Source organism: Lupinus angustifolius, chromosome LG08 (genome assembly GCF_001865875.1).
Source record: "Lupinus angustifolius cultivar Tanjil chromosome LG08, LupAngTanjil_v1.0, whole genome shotgun sequence".
NCBI classification, from domain to species: Eukaryota; Viridiplantae; Streptophyta; class Magnoliopsida; order Fabales; family Fabaceae; genus Lupinus; species Lupinus angustifolius.
Genome location: NC_032016.1, coordinates 13,292,085 through 13,314,924, shown reverse-complemented (window position 1 = coordinate 13,314,924; position 22,840 = coordinate 13,292,085). Strand labels below are relative to the sequence as shown.

The window sequence follows — 22,840 nt, the reverse complement described above, 5'->3', positions numbered from 1 at the left end:
TTAGAAGATATGCTCCAGACAATAAGCTCTATGACCTTTTCCACTCATTCATTAACTACACTTCAATTAAAAGCTTAAATGTGTTTTTATCCCAACAAATGTATCAAATTTTAATTTTAGTCCATGAACTTTTTTTGGTTTCTAGTTCTTACAAATCTTGAATATTTTACATTTGGTCATTATTGTTAGTTTTGGATGGACAATGTTGATATGACTAATGGATGTCTATGTGTCTGGTCATATCATTCATTTATCTTTGAGTAAATTGTACTAACATTCTCTGAGTTTTAGTGAAATTACACAAATTTTATTTTCATTTTTACACCTACAAAAAACCTCTGATTTTTATACGTACATCATACTGAGTACCCATGTATGAGAAATATTGATTTTGTAAATAAAAAAGGACGATAAGTGTAATTAAGTTAAACAAAATATGTATAATGTGAAAACAATTACCGAGTCAATACATTTTAATTATTTTTTTGTTATAATATATTACAAGGGTATTTAAACAATACATCATCAGAATTATTGATGCATTTTGTAATGAACCAAAATAATGAAAATGTATTGACTCATATACTATTTGTACTTACCTCCACAATATATCATATTTTATTTAACTTCACAACACTTAATATATTTTTATATGTTTTGTTTTTAATTCCTATAAATTAATATAGGTGTTTTTGTTACTAAAGTTTTAGCTAAACTCGAAGATTGGACAATTACCTTTAATCTATTTTTCCAAAACGAATTAAGATACATGTCTGATTTTTTTGTTCCATAATCAATTGCTGACTACATAAATGATTGAATGATTATGTATGTTGTTTAATCGATTAACTGATATAAAACTTCATAATTTTGTTTTTTTAGTTCCCTTTCCAATTCTTGATTTGTCTCATATTTCAATGAGTATTCATGAGGGATTATAGAGTTATTATAATCCATTACTAGTTTTACTTTCTGGGGTTCCTCGTTTCCTTATAAGAAATTAAGTAGAGTCTTAAGTACAACATGGTTACAAGTCTTAAACTATAGTATTAATTTGAGACATTCATTTTTAAAACTCAAGCTTAATACTTTAATGGGACCCATAGGAATTGGTTATCTACTCTGAGACATGTCAGTAGTGTATTTTTTCATTTTATTAAACTTTATACAATTTTATTAATTATGGAAGACTAAAAAGTAAACTTTATACAATTTTATTAATTATGGAAGATTGTTTGGAATAAAGTATAATGTCTTGAAAGTCTTAGTGAGTAGAAAATGATGTGGCAAAGTCATTATAGGTCTAAGAATGTGAATGACCTATAGAAAATTGAAGTATTCTTTTTTTTTTACTTCTACCAACTAACAAGTATTTTTTTGTTGGTTGAAATAGTTCTATATATTTTGTCATCTTAATTTTATAAAAAAGCAAGTGCTCTTCTGTTTGCATATTTACTCTTTTCATTAAAAAAAATGTGATAGAAATTTTGTTTGATTTTAGATATTATCATTTTTTAGTTTTAGAAAATTAAGGACATTGTATCTGGGAATTTTGAAGATGAAAATTTTAGCCTTTTATAAAATGCACACTTTGAACTTTGAAATTAAAGCGATGTTCTATTTTTTTTTATTTTACTTATTTTTTTAAAGTTGCCTTTGATTTGAGAAGGGTATAGAATAATGTTGTAAGGACCGGACTATTCAACCGGTCCAATTGCTGATCGGACTTAAAAACAAATTTACTTTTTAGTCTTAATCAAATGAGAGGAATGGTTGTACCACTTTCAACCAGGAAAATTCAGGCCTGGTCATGTTAAATCTGATTAAATTAGAATAAATTAGGAAGTGAAAGTTCACTTAAAATTTTAAAAAGTGAAACATTACTTTAATATTTGATTTTACTCCAGTCCAAAAAATGTGGAGATATATTACTTCAATAAAATTTTATTTAATTATATAAAAATTTGAATTTATATATAATGATTAGTTATATATGATATATCTTATTCAACTAGATAGTTTAACTAGTTAAATTTGATATAAGACATTTTCTAATTTAATGTCCGACTCGAGTTTCAAAAATATTTGCGGAAATAAATAAAGGAATTTTATAGTTGCACATGGTTCAAAAACTGAGGGGGTAAGGTAAAACAATCAGGTAAGATCTACCCTCTCCAGATTTTTACTTTTCTTCTAATAGTGGGGTTTTATACCAGTGAGAGTTGTTAGATTTTTAAACTTTTCTTCACCTAATGAAGTAGATCAAGATCGTGATCTCCAGTATTAGAAAGGATGATACATAGAAAATAAAGGCAAAAAAATAATATGATGTGACACTTTGTCATTTAAATATATTACAATGACACTTTTACCCTTAAGTGTAAAAAGGAAATGAAAAACTTGTTTATCTAGTACTAGAGATAAGTCTTTTCCGATGAAGCACATGTAAGAGAGAATATATGTTAGTGTGAAGAAAATCTTTCTCTAGACTTTGACATGATTTTGATGAAGACACCAACATCACATAAAGAAGAAAAAGAAGAATACTTATGAAGACAATGAAGATAAAATTTCAAGGAATTTAAAGTCTAAGTCTATAGCTACTTCTATCCTTATACTCAATAATAAACTTTATACAATTTTATTAATTATGGAAGACTAAAAAGTAAACTTTATACAATTTTATTAATTATGGAAGATTGTTTGGAATAAAGTATAATGTCTTGAAAGTCTTAGTGAGTAGAAAATGATGTGGCAAAGTCATTATAGGTCTAAGAATGTGAATGACCTATAGAAAATTGAAGTATTCTTTTTTTTTTACTTCTACCAACTAACAAGTATTTTTTTGTTGGTTGAAATAGTTCTATATATTTTGTCATCTTAATTTTATAAAAAAGCAAGTGCTCTTCTGTTTGCATATTTACTCTTTTCATTAAAAAAAATGTGATAGAAATTTTGTTTGATTTTAGATATTATCATTTTTTAGTTTTAGAAAATTAAGGACATTGTATCTGGGAATTTTGAAGATGAAAATTTTAGCCTTTTATAAAATGCACACTTTGAACTTTGAAATTAAAGCGATGTTCTATTTTTTTTTATTTTACTTATTTTTTTAAAGTTGCCTTTGATTTGAGAAGGGTATAGAATAATGTTGTAAGGACCGGACTATTCAACCGGTCCAATTGCTGATCGGACTTAAAAACAAATTTACTTTTTAGTCTTAATCAAATGAGAGGAATGGTTGTACCACTTTCAACCAGGAAAATTCAGGCCTGGTCATGTTAAATCTGATTAAATTAGAATAAATTAGGAAGTGAAAGTTCACTTAAAATTTTAAAAAGTGAAACATTACTTTAATATTTGATTTTACTCCAGTCCAAAAAATGTGGAGATATATTACTTCAATAAAATTTTATTTAATTATATAAAAATTTGAATTTATATATAATGATTAGTTATATATGATATATCTTATTCAACTAGATAGTTTAACTAGTTAAATTTGATATAAGACATTTTCTAATTTAATGTCCGACTCGAGTTTCAAAAATATTTGCGGAAATAAATAAAGGAATTTTATAGTTGCACATGGTTCAAAAACTGAGGGGGTAAGGTAAAACAATCAGGTAAGATCTACCCTCTCCAGATTTTTACTTTTCTTCTAATAGTGGGGTTTTATACCAGTGAGAGTTGTTAGATTTTTAAACTTTTCTTCACCTAATGAAGTAGATCAAGATCGTGATCTCCAGTATTAGAAAGGATGATACATAGAAAATAAAGGCAAAAAAATAATATGATGTGACACTTTGTCATTTAAATATATTACAATGACACTTTTACCCTTAAGTGTAAAAAGGAAATGAAAAACTTGTTTATCTAGTACTAGAGATAAGTCTTTTCCGATGAAGCACATGTAAGAGAGAATATATGTTAGTGTGAAGAAAATCTTTCTCTAGACTTTGACATGATTTTGATGAAGACACCAACATCACATAAAGAAGAAAAAGAAGAATACTTATGAAGACAATGAAGATAAAATTTCAAGGAATTTAAAGTCTAAGTCTATAGCTACTTCTATCCTTATACTCAATAATATACAATTAGTAGTAATGCTTAAAAATATTTTAAAAGAAAATTGAAAACTACAAGTATAAATGAAAACAATTTTCAAAATATTGTGTAACAAGTTACTGGATCTAAGTAACAAGTTATCAGAACTAAGTAACAGGTTAAATGAGTGAGAAACGAGTTACCCAACAAAAACTGAACATTGTAATCGATTACTCCCTTTGAGTAACCGATTACACGGTTATAGTATATGAGAGTAACCGGTTACACAATGTGGTAATCGATTACTCAGTTGGACATAATGTTTGGGTAACCTATTACGTTGATGTTATAATTGATTACTGAGAACTGTTACACCAGATTTTCATATTCAAACTAAACAACTTTCACCCCAAATGTAATAGTTTCATTCGAATCAACTCCTACCTTTTCATAGAGGTGTTATGACTGATCGGAAAGCCCATTTAAAGGCATTGAAACTCATAATTCAATGACACAACTCACATATACAATCTGAATTTTTCTGAAACACTTTTTCTGCACTTTCTACAACTTGTTCTTAACTTCCAGATTAAATTTTCTAAAGTTTCTTTAAGTGTGGTTGCAAAGATTTTCAAACCTTCTGAGCATTATAGCTAAGTGTATAAAAGAGTTAGCAGATTGCAAGAGAGCATAATATTCAATCTTGTAAAGGCAATCCTTGCCATTGTTAAAATTTTCTTCATTAAATTTGGTGAAATACTTTCTATCACAATGGTGTGATAAGAAATGGGATATAGTCACTTGGAAAGGTTGTCTTCCAAAGAGTAACATATGTATTAGAGAGTGAGTAAGGTACAAGGAAGTCTCGGGGTGAGAATTTGTAATTACTACTCTTAATATCTAGTGAGGAAATCTCTTGTGCTACAAGAGTACTAGATGTAACATTCAGTGGACAAAAATGTGAACCAATATAAAACTCTCTGAATACTCTCTTCTCCTTCATCTTCTTAAATTTACTTGATATTTTTTGTGCATAACTTTTCCGCTGCTACTAACTCTGAAATTTGCAGAAAAATCTATCATAGATTTAAGACAACTAATTCACTCACCTCTTAGTTATCATATCAATTTTATAGTTAGTTGTTAGAGTAATATATCCTTCTACAATATCTCCTACCTCAAAATTAAAATGCATACGTCATCATCAATAAATCAAATTACACTTTATAACACATGTTAGGAAAATTTATAAAATAATATATCATTTTTCTATATCTTATACCTCCAATTTCCATCAACATTCATCCCAACACCAACATCATAATCGTTCATCTCCAACAAAATCACCATTCATCCAAAAAAATGAATGTTATTTGGGAGTTTAGAGCATCTTAACCCTACAAATATATTATTGTCCTTGAAAATCTCCACAACTAATTTTGTAATTATTTATACTTTCTAGATAATTAAGCAATATTTTACTTTTTATTCTAATAGTATAACTCATAATTTGTCCTTAAAATTGTTAGAAATACTTTGTAATCCAAGTTATGTGTGAGTAATTGATAGATTGAGTTGTGTTTAACTAACACTTTCTATTTCTAGTAGGTTTTTAAATTTCTGTTAGTTAGTTAGTTGGAATACTTACTATAAATGACATGTAATCTTCTTCTTCAATAAGATGTATATTCATTGATCAAACACATTGCTTACTCTCTTCTCTTCATAATCTTTCATTATTTTCTTCTAAATCTAACATTTGGTATCAAGACCACGTTGCTATCATGGAATCACGTTTCCTCTTCACCTTGATCTAAACATCCTTCTTCTATTACGAGTGAGTAACTCGAGCATTCACTGCGTGTGAATCATCTCTGGAGAAATTGAAGCTGCTGATCTTGGAGTGAAAGGTGTGCAAAAGGGTGAGGAAGTGCGATTTGATCTGTGTCAAAGACATTTGAAAGACAATGGTTGGGAATAACAACAATCTTCCATCAATGAGCCTACCCGTTCTTACAGAGAAGAATTGGGATCGTTGGAACACACAAATGAAGGTGTTGTTCAACTTTCAAGAGGTGAACAAGGCTGTTGAGAATGGACTTGTTGCACCAGGTCCCGAAGCCACAGAGATTCAAAGAACCATGTTCAAAGAAGCAAAGAAAAAGAATAACAAGGCATTATTCTTGTTGCATCAGTGTGTTGATGACACACACTTTGAGAAGATTCAGAATGCCATAACAACTAAAGAAGCTTGGGATATCTTGATTCGAAGCCATTCTGGTGGAGACAAGATAAAGAAAGCGAAACTACAAACACTAAGAAGGAAATATGATCTAATACAAATGGAGGAGAATGATAAGGTTGGAGATTACTTCACAAAAGTGATTACAATCACTAATCAGATGAAAGGATGTGGAGAGGCAGCCACAGATCTCATGATCATAGAGAAAGTCATGAGATCCTTACCAAAAAAATTTGACTACATTGTAGTGGCAATAAAGGAGTCAAAACATGTTTCAATGATGAAGATTGAGGAACTTCAAAGCTCACTAGAAGCACATGAAATGAGGCTCATAGACAGAAATCCAATAAAAGTAGTGAATAGGCTTTAAAAGCAATTCACTTCAAGGAGAAAAGCAAAAAATGGAAGGGAAAGAAGAACATACCAGATTATGACTGGCCAGATCCTCCAGAAAAGAAAGAAGGGCAAAGAAAAATCCAGAAACAAAATAAGTATGATAAGAGGAATGTTGAGTGCTACAATTTCCACAACACATGACACTACTCCTATGAGTGCCCTACTGAGAAAGGAAAACAGAAGAATCTGGATGACAAAGAGGCATTCACAACACATGAAGATCTTGAAGTAGAACCATTGACTTTGATGGTTACAAATCCAGCAGAAGATGCTCACCTTGAGTCATGGTATCTTAACTCAGGGTGCTCAAATCATATGACAAGTCATAAAGAGTGGCTCATAGACTTTGACTCAAGCAGAAATAGCAAAGTCAAGTTTGTAGATGATAGCACCTTGAAGTAGAAGGAGCAGGTGATGTAGTGATTATGAGGAACAATGGATCCAAAGCTCTAATTTCTGATGTACTGTTTGTTCCTGGAATGAGGTACAACCTACTCAGCATTGGGCAACTTGTACAAAAGGGATTTACAACAGTGATGGGAAATGGCCAAGTCGAGGTGTTTGATGTTAAGAAAAGACTGATTCTTAGAAGTAAGCTAACCAAGAACAGAACTTTTCAAGTGAACATCAAGGCTGCTAATGCTCAATGCCTTACTACAATAGAAGCCAATGAAGAAAGTTGGATATGGCACTTAAGGTATGGTCATCTGAATTTCAAAAGCTTGTATCAACTTGGTTCCACTAATATGATTCATGGCATTCCTATAATAACACTTCCTAAAGATATATGTGAAGTCTGCTTGGCTGGTAAGCAAACTAGAAAGCCATTCCAATCTTACTCAAGCATGAGATCTAGAGGAGTATTGGAAGTAGTACACTCAGATGTGTGTGGACCATTTGAGTAACCAACATTGGCTAGAAACAGGTACTTCATTACCTTTGTTGATGAGTTTAGTAGGATGATATGGTTGTATGTGATGAAGTAGAAAAGTGAAGCCTTCGAATACTTTCTCAGATTCAAAGCATTAGTTGAGAGGGAAAGTGGAAAGAAGCTAAAAATTCTTAGAACAGATAGAGGAGGAGAATTTACATCTAACGCTTTTGAGCAACATTGTCAACACAATGGTATTAGACATGAAGTCACTGCTCCATACACCCCTCAACATAATGGACTTGCTGAAAGGAGAAATAGAACAATAATGGATATGGCAAGAAGCTTGATCAAGGAAAAAGGCTTACCACAAATATTCTGGGGTGAAGTTGTATCAACCTCAGTCTATATTCTAAACAGAAGTCCAACTAAGAAGCTAGAAGGAAAAGTTCATATGGAAGCCTGAAATGGAAAGAAACCAGGAGTAGGCCATCTGAAGGTGTTTGGGTCACTTGCATACAAGCATGTATCAGATCAAAGGAGAACTAAGCTTCAAGACAAAAGTTAAGAAATGGTATTCACTGGCTATCATTCTACAAGTGCCTACAAGCTCTATGATCCCATAAGAGACAAAGTACAAATCAGCAGAGATGTTATTGTGCTAGAACACGAAAACTGGAATTGGAAGGAGATGACAACCAATTTAAGAAAATCCATACTAGAGATCATTGATTTAGTGGAGAACTCAGAAGAAATTAGTGAATAAAAAAATGATGAACTAGTAGACCAAAGATCAAGAAGAGCAAGATCAATGCCTACCAGATTCAATGACTATGAAATGCACTATGATTATCAAATCAATGATGAAGGTGACTTAGTACATTTAGCACTAATGGTTAGAGCAAAACAAATCAATGAGATTAAAGCCCTTGAACACTCTGTATGGAAGGAAGCAATGGTTGAAGAACTCAAATCCATTGAGAAAAACAAGACCTAGAGCTTAGTTGATCTTCCAAAAGGAAAATACTAGATTGGAGTAAAATGGGTTTTCAAGCAGAAACTCAATCCCGATGGAACCATATCAAAGCATAAAGAAAGATTATTGGCAAATAGTTTTCTACAGAGAAAAGGTCTTGACTACTCAGAGGTGTTTTCTCTAGTGGCCAGGATTGAAACTATAAGGTTGGTAGTAGGAGTTGCCTGTGCAAAGAATTGGCCATTGTTCCAGCTAGATGTAAAGTCTGCGTTTCTTCATGGCCCCTTAGAAGAAGAGGTTTATGTACAACAACCTCCTGGAGTCATTGTGAGAGGAAAGAAGGATCAAGTCTATAAGCTAAAGAAGGCACTATATGGTTTGAAACAAGCTCCAAGGGCATGGAACAAAAGGATTGATTCATTCCTGTTTAAACTCAAATTTAAAAAATGTGAAGTAGAGTATGGAGTATATGTGAAGGACAATGGTGATGGAGACCTATTGATACTATGCTTATATGTTGATGATCTCCTTATCACTGGATCCAATCTGAAGAGAATTGAGGAGTTTAAAAGGATTATGGAATCAGAATTCGAAATGACAGATTTGGGCAAGTTAAGCTACTTCCTTGGGATGGAATTCTCCTACACTCATACTGGTCTATTAATGCACCAGAAAAGGTATGCTAGTGACTTGCTACAAAGGTTCAACATGGATGCTTGCAACTCAGTGACAAGTCCATTTGAAACAAATGTAAAGTTAACAAATGATGAAGATGATGAAGAAGTAGATGAGACCTTGTTCAAACAGATTGTTGGATCCCTGAGGTATTTGTGCAACAGCAGACCAGACATATCCTATGGTGTTGGACTTGTGAGTATGTTCATGTGCAGGCCAAGGAAATCTCATATGCTAGCTACTAAGACGATTCTGAGATATGTCAAAGGAAATAACATTTATGGCATTTTTAAACAACTGCAAGAGATGCTATTCTCAAAGTCCATAACCACACTCCATTTGTCCATAGAATTACCACAGATCATGTAACCTTCCTCCCCCAACTCTCCTTTTTTCTCAAATTAAAAACAAGTATTTCAAGGGAAATTAAAAAGTATTTGAAGATAATTATTGAGTGAGTAATGAGAAAAGGGAAGAATGGGTGATGGTGCTTCAAACAAATGCCACCATGGATAAACATGTTTTCAAAGTAAATAAGATACCGACTACACATGTTTTCAAACAAATACCACCATGAAAATGACTATTAAACATACAAATTTTGTTAGATGGTACATAATTTTCAGCTTTTATTTGGACTTAAGAACAGCCTAAATATATCATCAAACACATATGAAAAATTAAACTAATGATTTATTAATAAATATAATTTATAATAAAGTATTACAGCGTTATAATCCATACAGCCAACCTTACATAGTGAAATTAAGATTTGAATTTTAAACATATAAAATGGAAAAGTGAAAAGTGAACATTTTCGCAAAGAAAACACAAGAAAATCATTGTCACTGAAAGTAGGAAACTCTTTCATTTTCTTGATAAGACAAGCACAATTATTCTGAAACCATTATTAAGTGAAGTGATGATAGAGCACCATTTACTTTCTTAAGCTATAAGGAATGGCAGAACAGTCAGCATAAATGTCTCAACTGAGATCTTTTTACCTTCCGATAAAGGACACATTACTTTAAATTGTATTAGAATGAATTATAAAGAAATTAATCAACCTATTGTATAGGAAATACAAAGTCTTACTATAACTTTTAACTAACTAACTAAATTATTTTACGCATGTTTTAAGCATGAAAATTAAATTTAAAATGATCGTTTATTATGCAAGTTAAGTAAGTTTAAAGTTTAAACTAACTACTAGCCTAATACCATATTATTCCAAAAATACCAAAATATATTTCTACAAATTGCATTCCACAACTGTAATTGCAACCGCAACATTGTGATTTTCAGAGTCTTCGAGACAACATCACGACTGCAATTGAGGCCATAGGTACATTTTTCCACAATTACACTAACATAACTGCAACCCTAACGACAATCCCAATTTAAAACATTACATCTACCAAAAATGTTTCATTAAAGCTGAACCAATGGTTCATAAGGAGGAGTAAAACTAGGTTGATTATGTTTCATGAATCATCTAAATAAAAAAATAAATTTCACAAAAAGGAGCATGTTTCTCTCTTAAGTCTTAATAATCATATAGACACAAAGACATTGTATCTTGGAATTAAACAAACTTATCCATAACCTACGAAACACTATGTAACATGGTATGATACAGTCTCAAACTCTGTAACAGATAAGACTAGGAAGATAAGATATAATTTTAATTCAGATGCTGATAAAATCATAACTCAGTGATTTGTTAACTCACCTTAACAATAACACAACACCTGCATAAGCAAAACAAGGAAAAATGAATCAGTTTAAGAAACCATTTGGTACAGTATAAAAAATAGATAGTTACAAAAAAATGAAAGAGCAAACACTTATTCATTCCCACATGTTTTGACCTCATTACTTTGGTTCCTACAAAAAAAGGATCCAAAAAATGTATGTTAAATTAGTTATTTTTGGAGTCAAATTAATCTCTATAAGATATTGTAAAATATGTTAAAAATAACTAATTTCACTCGCATTTAAAAAATTTGAGATCATTTTAGGGTTTTCAAATTTTGAAAGACCAATATGATAAGGTCGAAAAAACATGAGGATGAAAATGAATATTTACACAAACCGAAAAACCATACTCAATGAAATAATCATATCCTATAGCCTTGCATCTTCCACCAGTTTTATCATATTTGGAGACAAGCAAATCCAACACAATAGGAGAAACAACATAACCCAAACTCATAAAAGCTTCTCTCAACTCATTTGAGTCAATTTTGCCATTCAAATCCTTATCAAATCTCTCAAAGGTTCCCTACAGAAATAATTGATATGTTAGAAGAATGTGTAGTTTGCCAAATTGAGAATTGAGAATAGAAAAAGGAACGAAACTAAGAAATAAAAAAGTACCCTCCAACTCTGAACATTATAATATAAAGATGTGAATTCCTTGGGTCCTGCATTAACAAATACAGAATTCAATTAGCAAAGATAAGAAAAACTCAATGAGAACTGCTAGTTAAAAGGGGAGCACATTTTTGTTCCATAAATTGTGTCCCTCCATGTACCACTTGTATATATATTTTTAATCAATTATAATAAGTGGCACATATAATCACACATTTTTTGGAAACAATTCGAGAAAAACCATTAATACTTCCTTGCATTTCAAATTTCAACCATGATTAGATACATTTTGTTCCAATTTTTGAAATAGCAACTTGAATGTTTTACTAAATATCTATAGCACAAACTGAATTAGTAATAAGTGGTTGTTGATTCTATTAAATGTATTTTAGTAATTAGTAAATGGTAGTCTTGTCTTTTGTATTTTCCTAGCTTCCTATATCTATTGGCCCTTTGGCCTTATCTCTATTATCAATTCCATATTGTATTCCTCTCCCTTCTCTCTTCCTATGCAGCTGATCTAACATGGTATCAAGAGCAAGGTTTGCTAAGGCCACAGCTCTCTCTTCTCTGTTCATGCCTCTAGGTTCCATCATCTTTTCTTCTTCATTGCAGTGGTAGATCAGCCTCCGCAGTTCGCAGATCGGAGATCACAGTTTCAGATTCGCAGTTCAGATTCGCAATTCAGATTCGCAGATCGCAGTTTTCGCTGAGCGAATTTGTCAGGTTTTATGTTTCTCTTTCTCTTTGAATTTCGATTTCCATGTTGTTGTGCTTGTTAGTTATGGTAACTGAAAGAGGTGATACTTTGCAATCCATTAGTGTGCAACTAAATGGATCATCCAATTATGCATATTGGAGTTATGTGATGAGAAATTTTCTGATTGGTAAACGTATGTGGGGATATGTTTCTGGAACTTTTGTTAAACCTACAAATAGTGCTACTGAAAATTATGCAAAGGAGTTAGAAAATTGGGAAGTGAACAACTCGAAAATTATTACTTGGATTAATAATTCTGTTTCGCAATCTATTGGTGTTCAACTTGCAAAATATGATTCAGCATCTCAGGTTTGGGAGCACCTTAAACGATTGTATATGCAGTCCAATTTTGCAAAACAATATCAGTTAGAGATTGATATTCGAGCTCTCCAACAACATAGCATGAGCATCCAAGAGTTTTATTCTGCTATGACTAATCTTTGGGACCAATTGGCACTCACTGAATCTGCAGAATTGCAAGCATTCACACCATACACTGATCGCCGGGAACAACAACGTTTAGTACAGTTTTTGATGGCTCTTCGGAATGATTTTGAAGGCCTCCGTGGTTCCATTTTGCATCTCACTCCTATGCCATTTGTTGATTATGTTGTTAATGAACTTTTAGCTGAAGAAGTTCGTTTGAAGTCCCACTCTGAAAAGGGAATTGTTGACAAAGGGATTCTGCCAAGCCCCTCTGTGTTTGCTGCTCCTGTTGTGAAAGGAAAATCTCAAGGCAGAGTCAATTATGATGAATGTAGCTTCTGTAAGGAAAAGGGTCATTGGAAGGCTCAATGTCCAAAATTATTGAAGAAGGAGCAACCTTATCAACCACCTCAGTGGCGTCCGCCTCAGTCGAAATACAGGAACTTTCAGCACACATCTCAATCTTCCAATGTTGCTGCTGCTACTGCTGTTTCTCCATCTGCCACCCCTGGGATGGTTCACTCTGGGTCTAACATGTCTGACCTGGTAGAACAATTTCAGAAGTTTCTTGCATCTCAGCCCAATGCTATGTCAGTCTCTCCTAATGTAGGTCTGTCTTCTGCTGGTTCATCAGGTATATCATCCTCCATATGGATCCTTGACTCTGGAGCGTCCCATCATATGTCATCTGACTTTAAATCTTTTACATCTGTACATAAGCCGTCCTGTGTATCTGTTATGACTGCTGATGGAACTCCTATGTTATTGGAAGGAGTTGGTTCTGTTTCTACACCTAAACTATCTCTCTCTGATGTTTATTATATACCTAACCTCACTTTAAGTCTTGCTTCTGTTAGTCAACTGTGTGATTCTGGTTTCTCAATCTTATTTTCCTCAACTCATTGTTATGTGCAGGATCCTCAATCGAAGAGGCTGATTGGGACAGGCCATAGACAGGGGGGGCTTTATATTTTGGATGAACTGAAGCTTCCACATGTTGCAGCTCCTACTGTTGATTTATCATCTTTCCGTTTGAATTTGTCTTCTTCTAAGTTTTATTTATGGCATTCTCGTCTGGGTCATGTATCTTCTCCTCGTTTGAAATACTTAACATCAACGGGAGTCTTAGGATCATTACAACCAAATAACATTTCTGACTGTTGTGGTTGTAAACTTGCCAAGTTTTCTGCTTTACCTTTTCCTAAGAGTGTTTCAATTTCTAAGGCACCTTTTGATTTGGTTCATTCTGATGTATGGGGTCCATCCCCAATTGCTACTAAAAGTGGATCAAAATATTATGTCTCTTTCATTGATGATTACACCCGTTATTGTTGGATTTTCCTTATGAAACATCATTCTGAACTCTTTGGTATTTATTGTCATTTTCGTGCTTTGGTTAATAATCAATATAACTCTGTTATTAAGTGCTTCCGTTGTGATTTAGGTGGTGAATACACCTCTAAGAAATTCTCTGAGTTACTTTCCTCTGATGGAACAGTTCACCAAGCCTCTTGTACTGACACCCCTGAACAAAATGGAGTTGCTGAAAGAAAGCATCGTCACATTCTTGAAACAGCTCGTTCTATGCTTCTGTCAGCATCGGCTCCTTCTGAGTTCTGGGGTGAGGCTGTCAAAACTGCGGTTCATGTCATTAACAGAATTCCTTCTTCTGTTACTTCAGGTTTGTCTCCTTTTGAAAGGTTGTATGGTCATCCTCCTGATTATTCATCATTGAGGGTTTTTGGTTCCACTTGTTTTGTTCTTCTTCCTCATGTTGAACGGAGTAAATTGACTCCTCGATCTGCCATATGTGTCTTTCTTGGTCATGGGGATGGTCAGAAAGGTTATCATTGTTATAATCCTTCTACTCGTAAATTGTATATTTCTCGTCATGTTGTTTTTCTTGAGCATTTGCCTTTTTATTCTATTCCATCTGACTCTCAAAACATTACCAGGTCTGATATCATTCATATTGATCCATTTGTTGCGGATATTGATGGTCCAAATGACTTTAATTTTGAGAATTTCAGGGATGAAGCTCCTCATACCCCCCCGCCTGCCCATGACCCTCTGCAGATTGGTGATCCTCAACCTCAACCACCTCATCTTCCTCGTCGTTATCCTCAACGTATCCATAAGTCCACTCAGCTCCCTGACTTTGTTTACAACATTTATTCTACTTCTTTTGCTTCTGCTTTGACCTCTCTCCACAGGTTATCTGAGCCATCCTCCTATCAAGAGGCTGTTCTTGATCCTCTTTGGCAGCAGGCTATGAACGATGAACTTTCTGCTTTGCACAAAACAGGTACTTGGACTATGGTGTCTCTACCACCAGACAAACGTGCTATAGGTTCTCGTTGGGTCTTTAAGATCAAGATCAAGTCTGATGGTTCTATTGAGCGTTACAAAGCTCGTCTTGTTGCCAAGGGATATGCTCAACAATATGGCATGGATTATGAAGAAACTTTTGCTCATGTTGCCAAGATGACAACCATTCGCACTCTTATTGATATTGCATCTGTTCGTCAATGGCATATCTCTCAGATGGATGTCAAAAATGCTTTTCTAAATGCTGATCTTCATGAAGAAATATATATGGTTCCTCCTCCTGGAGTTTCTCATAATCCGGGGGAAGTATGCAAGCTGCAAAAATCTCTCTATGGGCTCAAACAAGATCCTCGCGCTTGGTTTGAGAAATTCTCTATTGTGATAACTTCTCTTGGCTTCTCTTCAAGTCCACATGATTATGCTTTATTTGTCAGAAATACTCCTCATGGTTGCATTATCATCTCTTTATATGTCGATGATATGATCATTACTGGTGATGATGTTGATGGGATTACAAAGTTGAAGACGCAACTAGCAAAACAATTTGAGATGAAGGATTTAGGTACTCTTACATATTTCTTGGGAATTGAAGTAGCCTCATCTCCTAGGGGTTATCTTCTTTCCCAATCGAAATATATTGCTGATATTCTTGACCTGGTTAGTCTCTCTGACACTAAAGCTGTTGACAGTCCTCTTGAGACTAATGCTAGATATACATCTTCTGATGGTGTTCCTCTCTCTGAACCTACTCTATATCGCACTCTTGTTGGTAGTTTGGTGTATCTGACCATTACCAGACCCGATATTGCTTATGCAGTGCACATTGTTAGCCAGTTTGTGAGTTCTCCTACTACTGTTCATTGGGCAGCTGTTCTTCGGATCCTTCGTTATCTTCGAGGCACTCAGTTTCAGAGTCTTCTTTTCTCTTCAACTTCTTCCTTGACATTGTCTGCTTATTCAGATGCTGATTGGGCTGGGGATCCTACTGATCGCAAGTCTACTACAGGTTTCTGTATTAGTAAATGGTAGTCTTGTCTTTTGTATTTTCCTAGCTTCCTACATGTATTAGCCCTTTGGCCTTATCTCTATTATCAATTCCATATTGCATTCCTCTCCCTTCTCTCTTCTTCTTCTCATCTCCCTTTTCTCTTCCTATACAGCTGATCTAACAGGTTCAATAGCTCACCTATTACAATTCTCTGAGATATGATTATAAGCACTGAATATTGATACCAGCTATGTTTGGGTACTTTGTCAAATCAATTTTCATTGGTTTTATATGCAACTACACATGATAAAGATTTATATATAGTAATTGCATATTCCATTATTTATTTGCATTATTTTTATTTATAATAGCAATTAAAAATAAATGAGGGATAATATAATGACATTATAAAAATCTTTTGCATTATTAATATATACATTTTTTTCTCTTTTTTAATTGCTTAGAACTTATTCTAATCTAGATGTAGGGCAAATAACTTTCCAAAATAAATTAACATTACAACCAATTCAAATAAGTGAGTGAGACCCAATGATTTTTAAGAAACATCACTGGATAAATTGAATTTTAAATATAAAATATACATCATCCCAATTTGTATAAAAAAAGTCAATTCTAAATTAAAGTTATAGTAATAAATGTTCAATCAAACATTCAACATACTAACTCTTGAATATCTAAACTGATTTACAATTTCTAGTCTTTCCAATCACAAGATTAAGCTGAAATTTGGAACTCTAATAATGATATTGAGGAATTTAAATAAGTCTTGAGGATTATGTAATGATACAAGATTGAATATCACTAAAATGTGAGGTTATATTTATCTAGATCAGTGTTCAGTTATGATCAGTTGTATAATACATGATAAGGATGATCAACAATAGATTTGCATGTAAAAAACTTCATATTTTCCAAATTAGTATAGCAAATATTCAAACTTTAAACTTTGAAATTGTTTGTAACATGTTTAGCCATGATTATACATTTGCAATAACTGATTTCTATATTCAAAAAAAAAAATCTTTATTAATTTCTTATATTTGTTATAGTATAATTTAATTGATATAGTATCGATCTTGACATTTTATAGTGGCAGTACGAGAAAAACGTTTGGCTCCTATATGGAACTTTAATATCAAAGTTGGAACAAAATTTAGTATTTAAAATAAATTATGTGATAAAATAAAAATGAGTAAATATTGTATATCAAATATTTTAATTATGTAATATTTTATAATAAATCTCGAAGAAAAGACGTAGCATACTAATTGTGAGAATGCAAGATATATTTTCTTTTTGAACTAGATTATTGTATCTTATTAAGAACTCTAGTCCAATATAATTTTAAGATGTCATCTTTTTAATAAGTATTAAACAAACTAATATTTTTGTCTGTCAGACCCTTATTTCAATTATATATAAATTATAAGATTTTTTTGGTATTACCAAAAGTATTTCCTCACCTTTTGGTCAGGAATTTATCCTTTTCGGGGAGTGTAGTTGTCCCTCCTAACAAGTGTAAGAATTGAACATTTGATCTTTTGGTCGTTCTGAAGATCTAACAGATTTTATACCACTAAAACAACATCTTGTTGATATATAAGATAATATAAACAAATGACCATTCTAAGAATTGAGCAAATTTATGCATAGACTAATAATAATTGACACCATAAAAATATAAAAGAAATAAAAATAATAACATTCTTCTCCTATAAAGATAAATTTAGTTGTATATGTAAAAAAAATATTTGTGCTGCACACCCTTCCCCATTGACACTGAATCAATATATAGTTTAATTACTTAACTATGATGATCATTAATATTATTTTTTTAATTTTGATCATGGACTACAATTTCAATCTTCTTATATCTTTTAAAAATGTCGAATGAAAATAAGCTATTTGTTTTATTATAACAAGGGTTTGATTTTGATATTTTGAACACTCAATTTTATCCAATTCATATTTATTAAATAAAAATATATATTTAAAAATTATAAAAATAAGCATTTTTTAGATTGATTTAGAACTTAACTAGCAATTTTATAACGAGTCAATTATATAGATAAAAATCATAAAATAGAAAAGCTATTCATATTTTTACTATTTAGTTGGTGAAATATTTATAACTATTAAGGTTATTAAATAAAAAAACAACATTAAAAAAAGCATGTGAAAGGGTTGCAAAGAATACAACTTTGGAAAAAAGGAAAAGAGCACCAATTGATTGAGGCAAAAGGGGTTGAGACCAAACTTTTACTTTTCAACACCTTCCTATCACTCCATTGTCAATGAGACAACTAATATATAATAACAAACAAAACATAATATATAATATCATTTTTATCATTTTATTGTTATAAAATTAAATTTTTATTATTAAAAACATTAAGAGAAACAATCATTTACTTCTCTATTATGGAGATGTATATATATATATACACACTCCCTATTCCTTTCTTCTCATTTCTCACAAAGGAATACTGGAATGTGTCAGGAGGAGTATGTTGGATTGTTGGGGAATCTGAACAGGTAGCGCTAGTGGAAATTTCACCTAGCAAATGAATTATCTGTTTGGTATATATGTATTGTACACAATGTGTATCTTCGTTTTTCACTTACCCTTATCTCTATTATATCAAAAATTTGATCAAGAGGTGACCTATGCAATTATGGTTTGTGAATTGGAAAAGTGTGTTAAACTGTGAGGGAAGCTTGGAAGTTAGAACCTTTGACTTAGATTTGAGCAAGTGGATATGGCACAAATCCCTTGCAATACTTGACTTGTATATTACAAATAATATTTACTAATTTATTATAATTCAATTGATATATAGTTTAATTATTTAAGTAGGATAATTATTAATAACCATCGTTTTAATTTTAATTTTAGGTTACAATTTAAATGGCTTTACATGCTTCGAAAAATCCTTTCTTCTCACATGATTTTCAATAATGGCATGTTTTCATGTTCAATAAAAAGTTAACAAAACATTTTCAAAATTGCCAAATGAAAAAAATAAAATAAAATAAAACGTTTTCAAAACTTATCTGCCAACACAGTTTAACAAGGTCCCAGTCAAAGAATAAAGAGAAAAAACTCAAGGTTTCTCTCTAGTTTCATGTTCCATTTCACTTGGCAGTTTATTTTCTCAATTTTTACATAGCAGTTGTAACTGCCACTTAATCTTCCTCTTGTATGTAAATATTGTGAATGATTTATCTCTAAAGATGTCCTTTGGTTTAGTGGTTGCACCTTTAGGCATTGAACTTATGGTTATTGAAAGATATTGTGTTTGTGCAAAACATATCAGGGTTTCGAAAGTATCCTGGAGTGGATTCGCTGTTCATTCCATTTGCATCCAATATACTTAAATTAGTGGGGGCAAATCGAACCTAAAGGTTAGTGTGGTAACACACGCTTTGAAGATTTTTACGTGCATATCCATCAACTATTTGTTTGTTCAAGTGTTGCAGCATCTTTCCAATAATTCAGTTTTTTCACATTCAATCCTACAGCTCCATTGTTTTTGAATTTATGGGCAATGTAATCAAATCATTTGCTTAGGGTTTTGGAGAGGCTGTTGGCAAACTATTTAATTCTCCAGTTGAATTTCTTTCTGGAAAGTCTTGCAGGTAATAATTATTATTCTTATTAACTCATTACTCTTATTATGATTCTCCATAAGTTTTATTTAAATAGTGATATAACCGGACGACCTAGTGAGACTAAGGCTCGTTTGTTGTTGTGATATAACCATAATTACAGCACAATATTGTGATTTTCATGACCATAATTTTCTGTTAGTATTTTCTCGCAATTATCTACAATTATGAGATACACATGGTGTAATCACAAGCACATTGTTATTAGTATACTACCTAGTCTTTTAGATGTTTCTGATGTTGTAGTTGAATAATGCTATTTACACAACCATTAAAGTCTCTTCTCAATTATATACAGTTTTGACCGTGGTTATGAGTTTAAAATTATCAATTTTAATGTAGCTGTATAGGCATTATCATTTTGCTTATGCTTAAAGCTACGTTTTCCTTTTCCAACTTCCTGGTTTATATAAATGTTGTTTATGTTTCAGCTCAGTATGTGGACCAACATGGGATCTTGTGTGCTATATCGAAAATTTTTGTGTTGCCAATCTCTTCAAACTTGCCTTAGTACTTGTTCTAGTGTACATTGGTGAGTTCAACTCTTATGTAATTTGGTCACAATGCATTAGTTATTCCAGTTATATCTAGATTGCACTATTTTCTTAATGTATGTTCTGTTTTGTTGCAGTTCTGTTATTCTTGTATCTGTTACATAAATTAGGAATATTTGGATGTTTTGGCCGAACTGTTTGCAAATTGATATGGTCATGCTTCTCTTGTTGTTTCCACTCGTGTGAGTATTCATGCACTTTCTTGTGTGTCAAGTTACAAAGGGTTAAGAGGAAGAGAAGAAGGATCAGAATTCAAAAGCTTTACTCTACAACTGATGAGGATTACAGTGATGAAAGCCTTTCATACCATGTTCCAATATCTTCAGAAGAAATAAGCAGATCTTTTTCACGTAGGAGGGGTTACAAAAGTGCACACTTGAGGAAATCTTTGAGGCCTAGAAATTATCATGCTCGAGTTGAAATTAGTAGAAATCTTAGTCATAAAAATAAAAGGAATCATAGTCATAGTATTAGAGATACTAGTGACACTAGTGATGCCATTAAGTATGGCAATCATAGAAGCACAGTTCATGATATCAAGGTAGCTAGGACATCCAAGTTTGCAAGAAAAGGTGTTAATATTAGGACTAAAGTTCTCCAAAGACGGACATGGTAGAATATTTAAGAGGGTATGTATAAGAAACACTTTGTATTAATATTAATGCATGTTTGTGATTTATTAAGAGGAAAGAGAGAAACATATCTCTTATTTCCTTCTTATGATGTTTTGGGTATTTGTACGTCAAAATTTTTGTTTGTACGGTTTTGGTTTCTAAAAATTCGAAAGCCCCAAAATAATCTTAAAAATATTAAATGGGATCAAATTATTCAATTTTAATATTTGTATGATATCTAAAAGGAACTATTTTGACTCGCATTAGTGAACTTGAAATGCAAGAATTTCATCTCCAAAGAATTCTCTTAAACTATGGTTATACTCATCCCCTTAAATAGTAAATTGACCACTTTATTCTGTTCTCAATCCACCAATTGTATTGGAGAAACTTTTTTGTAACTATGATTTTATTCTAGAAATTAGCTTGCAAGAAGAAGAGGGAACATTGAAAACTCTAGCAACAATTGAAAGTGGAAGTGAAACTGATGAATATGTAAGTGAGTCCTCTTTTGATGATGCAAATGATGGTTTTTCAGAAAGCAATTATGATGTAATGGAAGAAGATGAGATTGACCCAGATGAATTATGTTATGAAGAGTTACTTGAGTTAGGAGAGTTTATAGGTAAATAGAATAAAGGTTTAACAAGAAATGAAATTTCTTCATGCTTATTATACCCTTATACTTTTCAATCTGCTGCAAGAAAAAGTGGAATAGAAAGGTGTGTGATTTGTGAGGTTGAGTATGAAGAAGGTGAAGCCCTTGTGGCACTTCAATTGAGCACCCTTACCATACAGATTGCATAATCAAGTGGCTTCAAATTAACAAGGTTTGTCCAATATGTAGCAATGAAGTTTCAGCTCCTAAGATGGCTTATAACAAGAATTCCTGATTATGCAGTTTGGATTGTAGAGTTGTTGTGTATGTACAAATTTACTGCAATCTGAATCTGATTGAAACTTTACAACTAATGTGACAGAACATCAAGTACACAACTGTTACCAATTACATGAAGAAGGAAGGTTCGTTGCTGTTTCTTTGGAGGCTGTTATGGTGCAACTTGCAAAAAGGTTATATCACAAACACTGTTAATTATTTAGTCTATATTAAAAACTAAATTGAGTGGTATAAGAGTGTTAAATATTCCACCAATGAAAAAGTTGATTGTTCCTTACTTTATTGGTGGAGCAGAAAAAGCTCTAATCATAACAAAGACAAAAACGGATTAAATCTGTAACTTGAAAAAGATAACTTGCATGCAATAGACGGCTGAAAATTTGAGAGTAATTAAAAAGTTGTTCTCCACAAAAAAGTTTTCATATGAAAATATGGTAAAACATTTTTATTCTTCTATATATAATGAAATAATATTTTTTTTTCATTTAAAATATAAATAAAGATAAATATTTGTCAAATTGAAACCTCTCTATTAATGGAGAGACAAGTACTAAAAAACAAGAGGAAAAAGTAACATAGTAAATCATTTTTATCCTTTGTAGTACAAATTTGTAATATAACTTAATTTTTTTAAATTCACGTTATTCCAATTTTTTCCATGATTTAGAAATTTAATGTAAGTTTATACCTTAGTTTTTAATGTCATAAGCTGAACTTTAATTCTTAATACTTGAACAATCACCCGAATTGCAATAATATTTCTTTAATGCAATTGCCCACATGCATCAATTATATAGTAAACATCTACATGGAGCTTAATTGGAACTCTTATCTCCATGAGGGAGCTCAATTGGAACTCTTAAAATTTTGCAATGGTACAATTTCCCCTCTCCCTCTCCTCATCAAAAATATCATCAGCATAAAGTTTTATAAAAACCATTTGGCAGACAAGATTAAATCTTTTTAAGAAAAAAAGCACTATCATTTTTTGAATTT

At 32.0% G+C, this 22,840-nt stretch overlaps 2 protein-coding genes and 1 pseudogene across 2 annotated transcripts; all 3 read left to right on the top strand.

Moving 5' to 3' along the window:
• Positions 6,018-6,662, top strand: LOC109353910. Its single transcript, XM_019596268.1, has one exon. It carries the CDS (start codon positions 6,018-6,020, stop codon positions 6,660-6,662), a length of 645 nt encoding a protein of 214 aa, XP_019451813.1.
• On the top strand, positions 12,371-13,789 carry LOC109353909. The gene is made up of 2 exons (XM_019596266.1): positions 12,371-13,406; positions 13,688-13,789. Exons 1-2 carry the CDS (start codon positions 12,371-12,373, stop codon positions 13,723-13,725), a joined length of 1,074 nt encoding a protein of 357 aa, XP_019451811.1. The 3' UTR covers positions 13,726-13,789.
• Positions 21,304-21,902, top strand: LOC109353907 (annotated as a pseudogene).

Coding starts and splice junctions, on each gene's coding strand:
- LOC109353910 (XM_019596268.1), top strand. CDS start 6,018: ATGGTTGGGAATAACAACAATCTTCCATCAATGAGCCTACCCGTTCTT.
- LOC109353909 (XM_019596266.1), top strand. CDS start 12,371: ATGGTAACTGAAAGAGGTGATACTTTGCAATCCATTAGTGTGCAACTA. Junction 13,407..13,687: donor GTCTTCTGCTGGTTCATCAG/GTATATCATCCT, acceptor TGTTATGTGCAG/GATCCTCAATCGAAGAGGCT.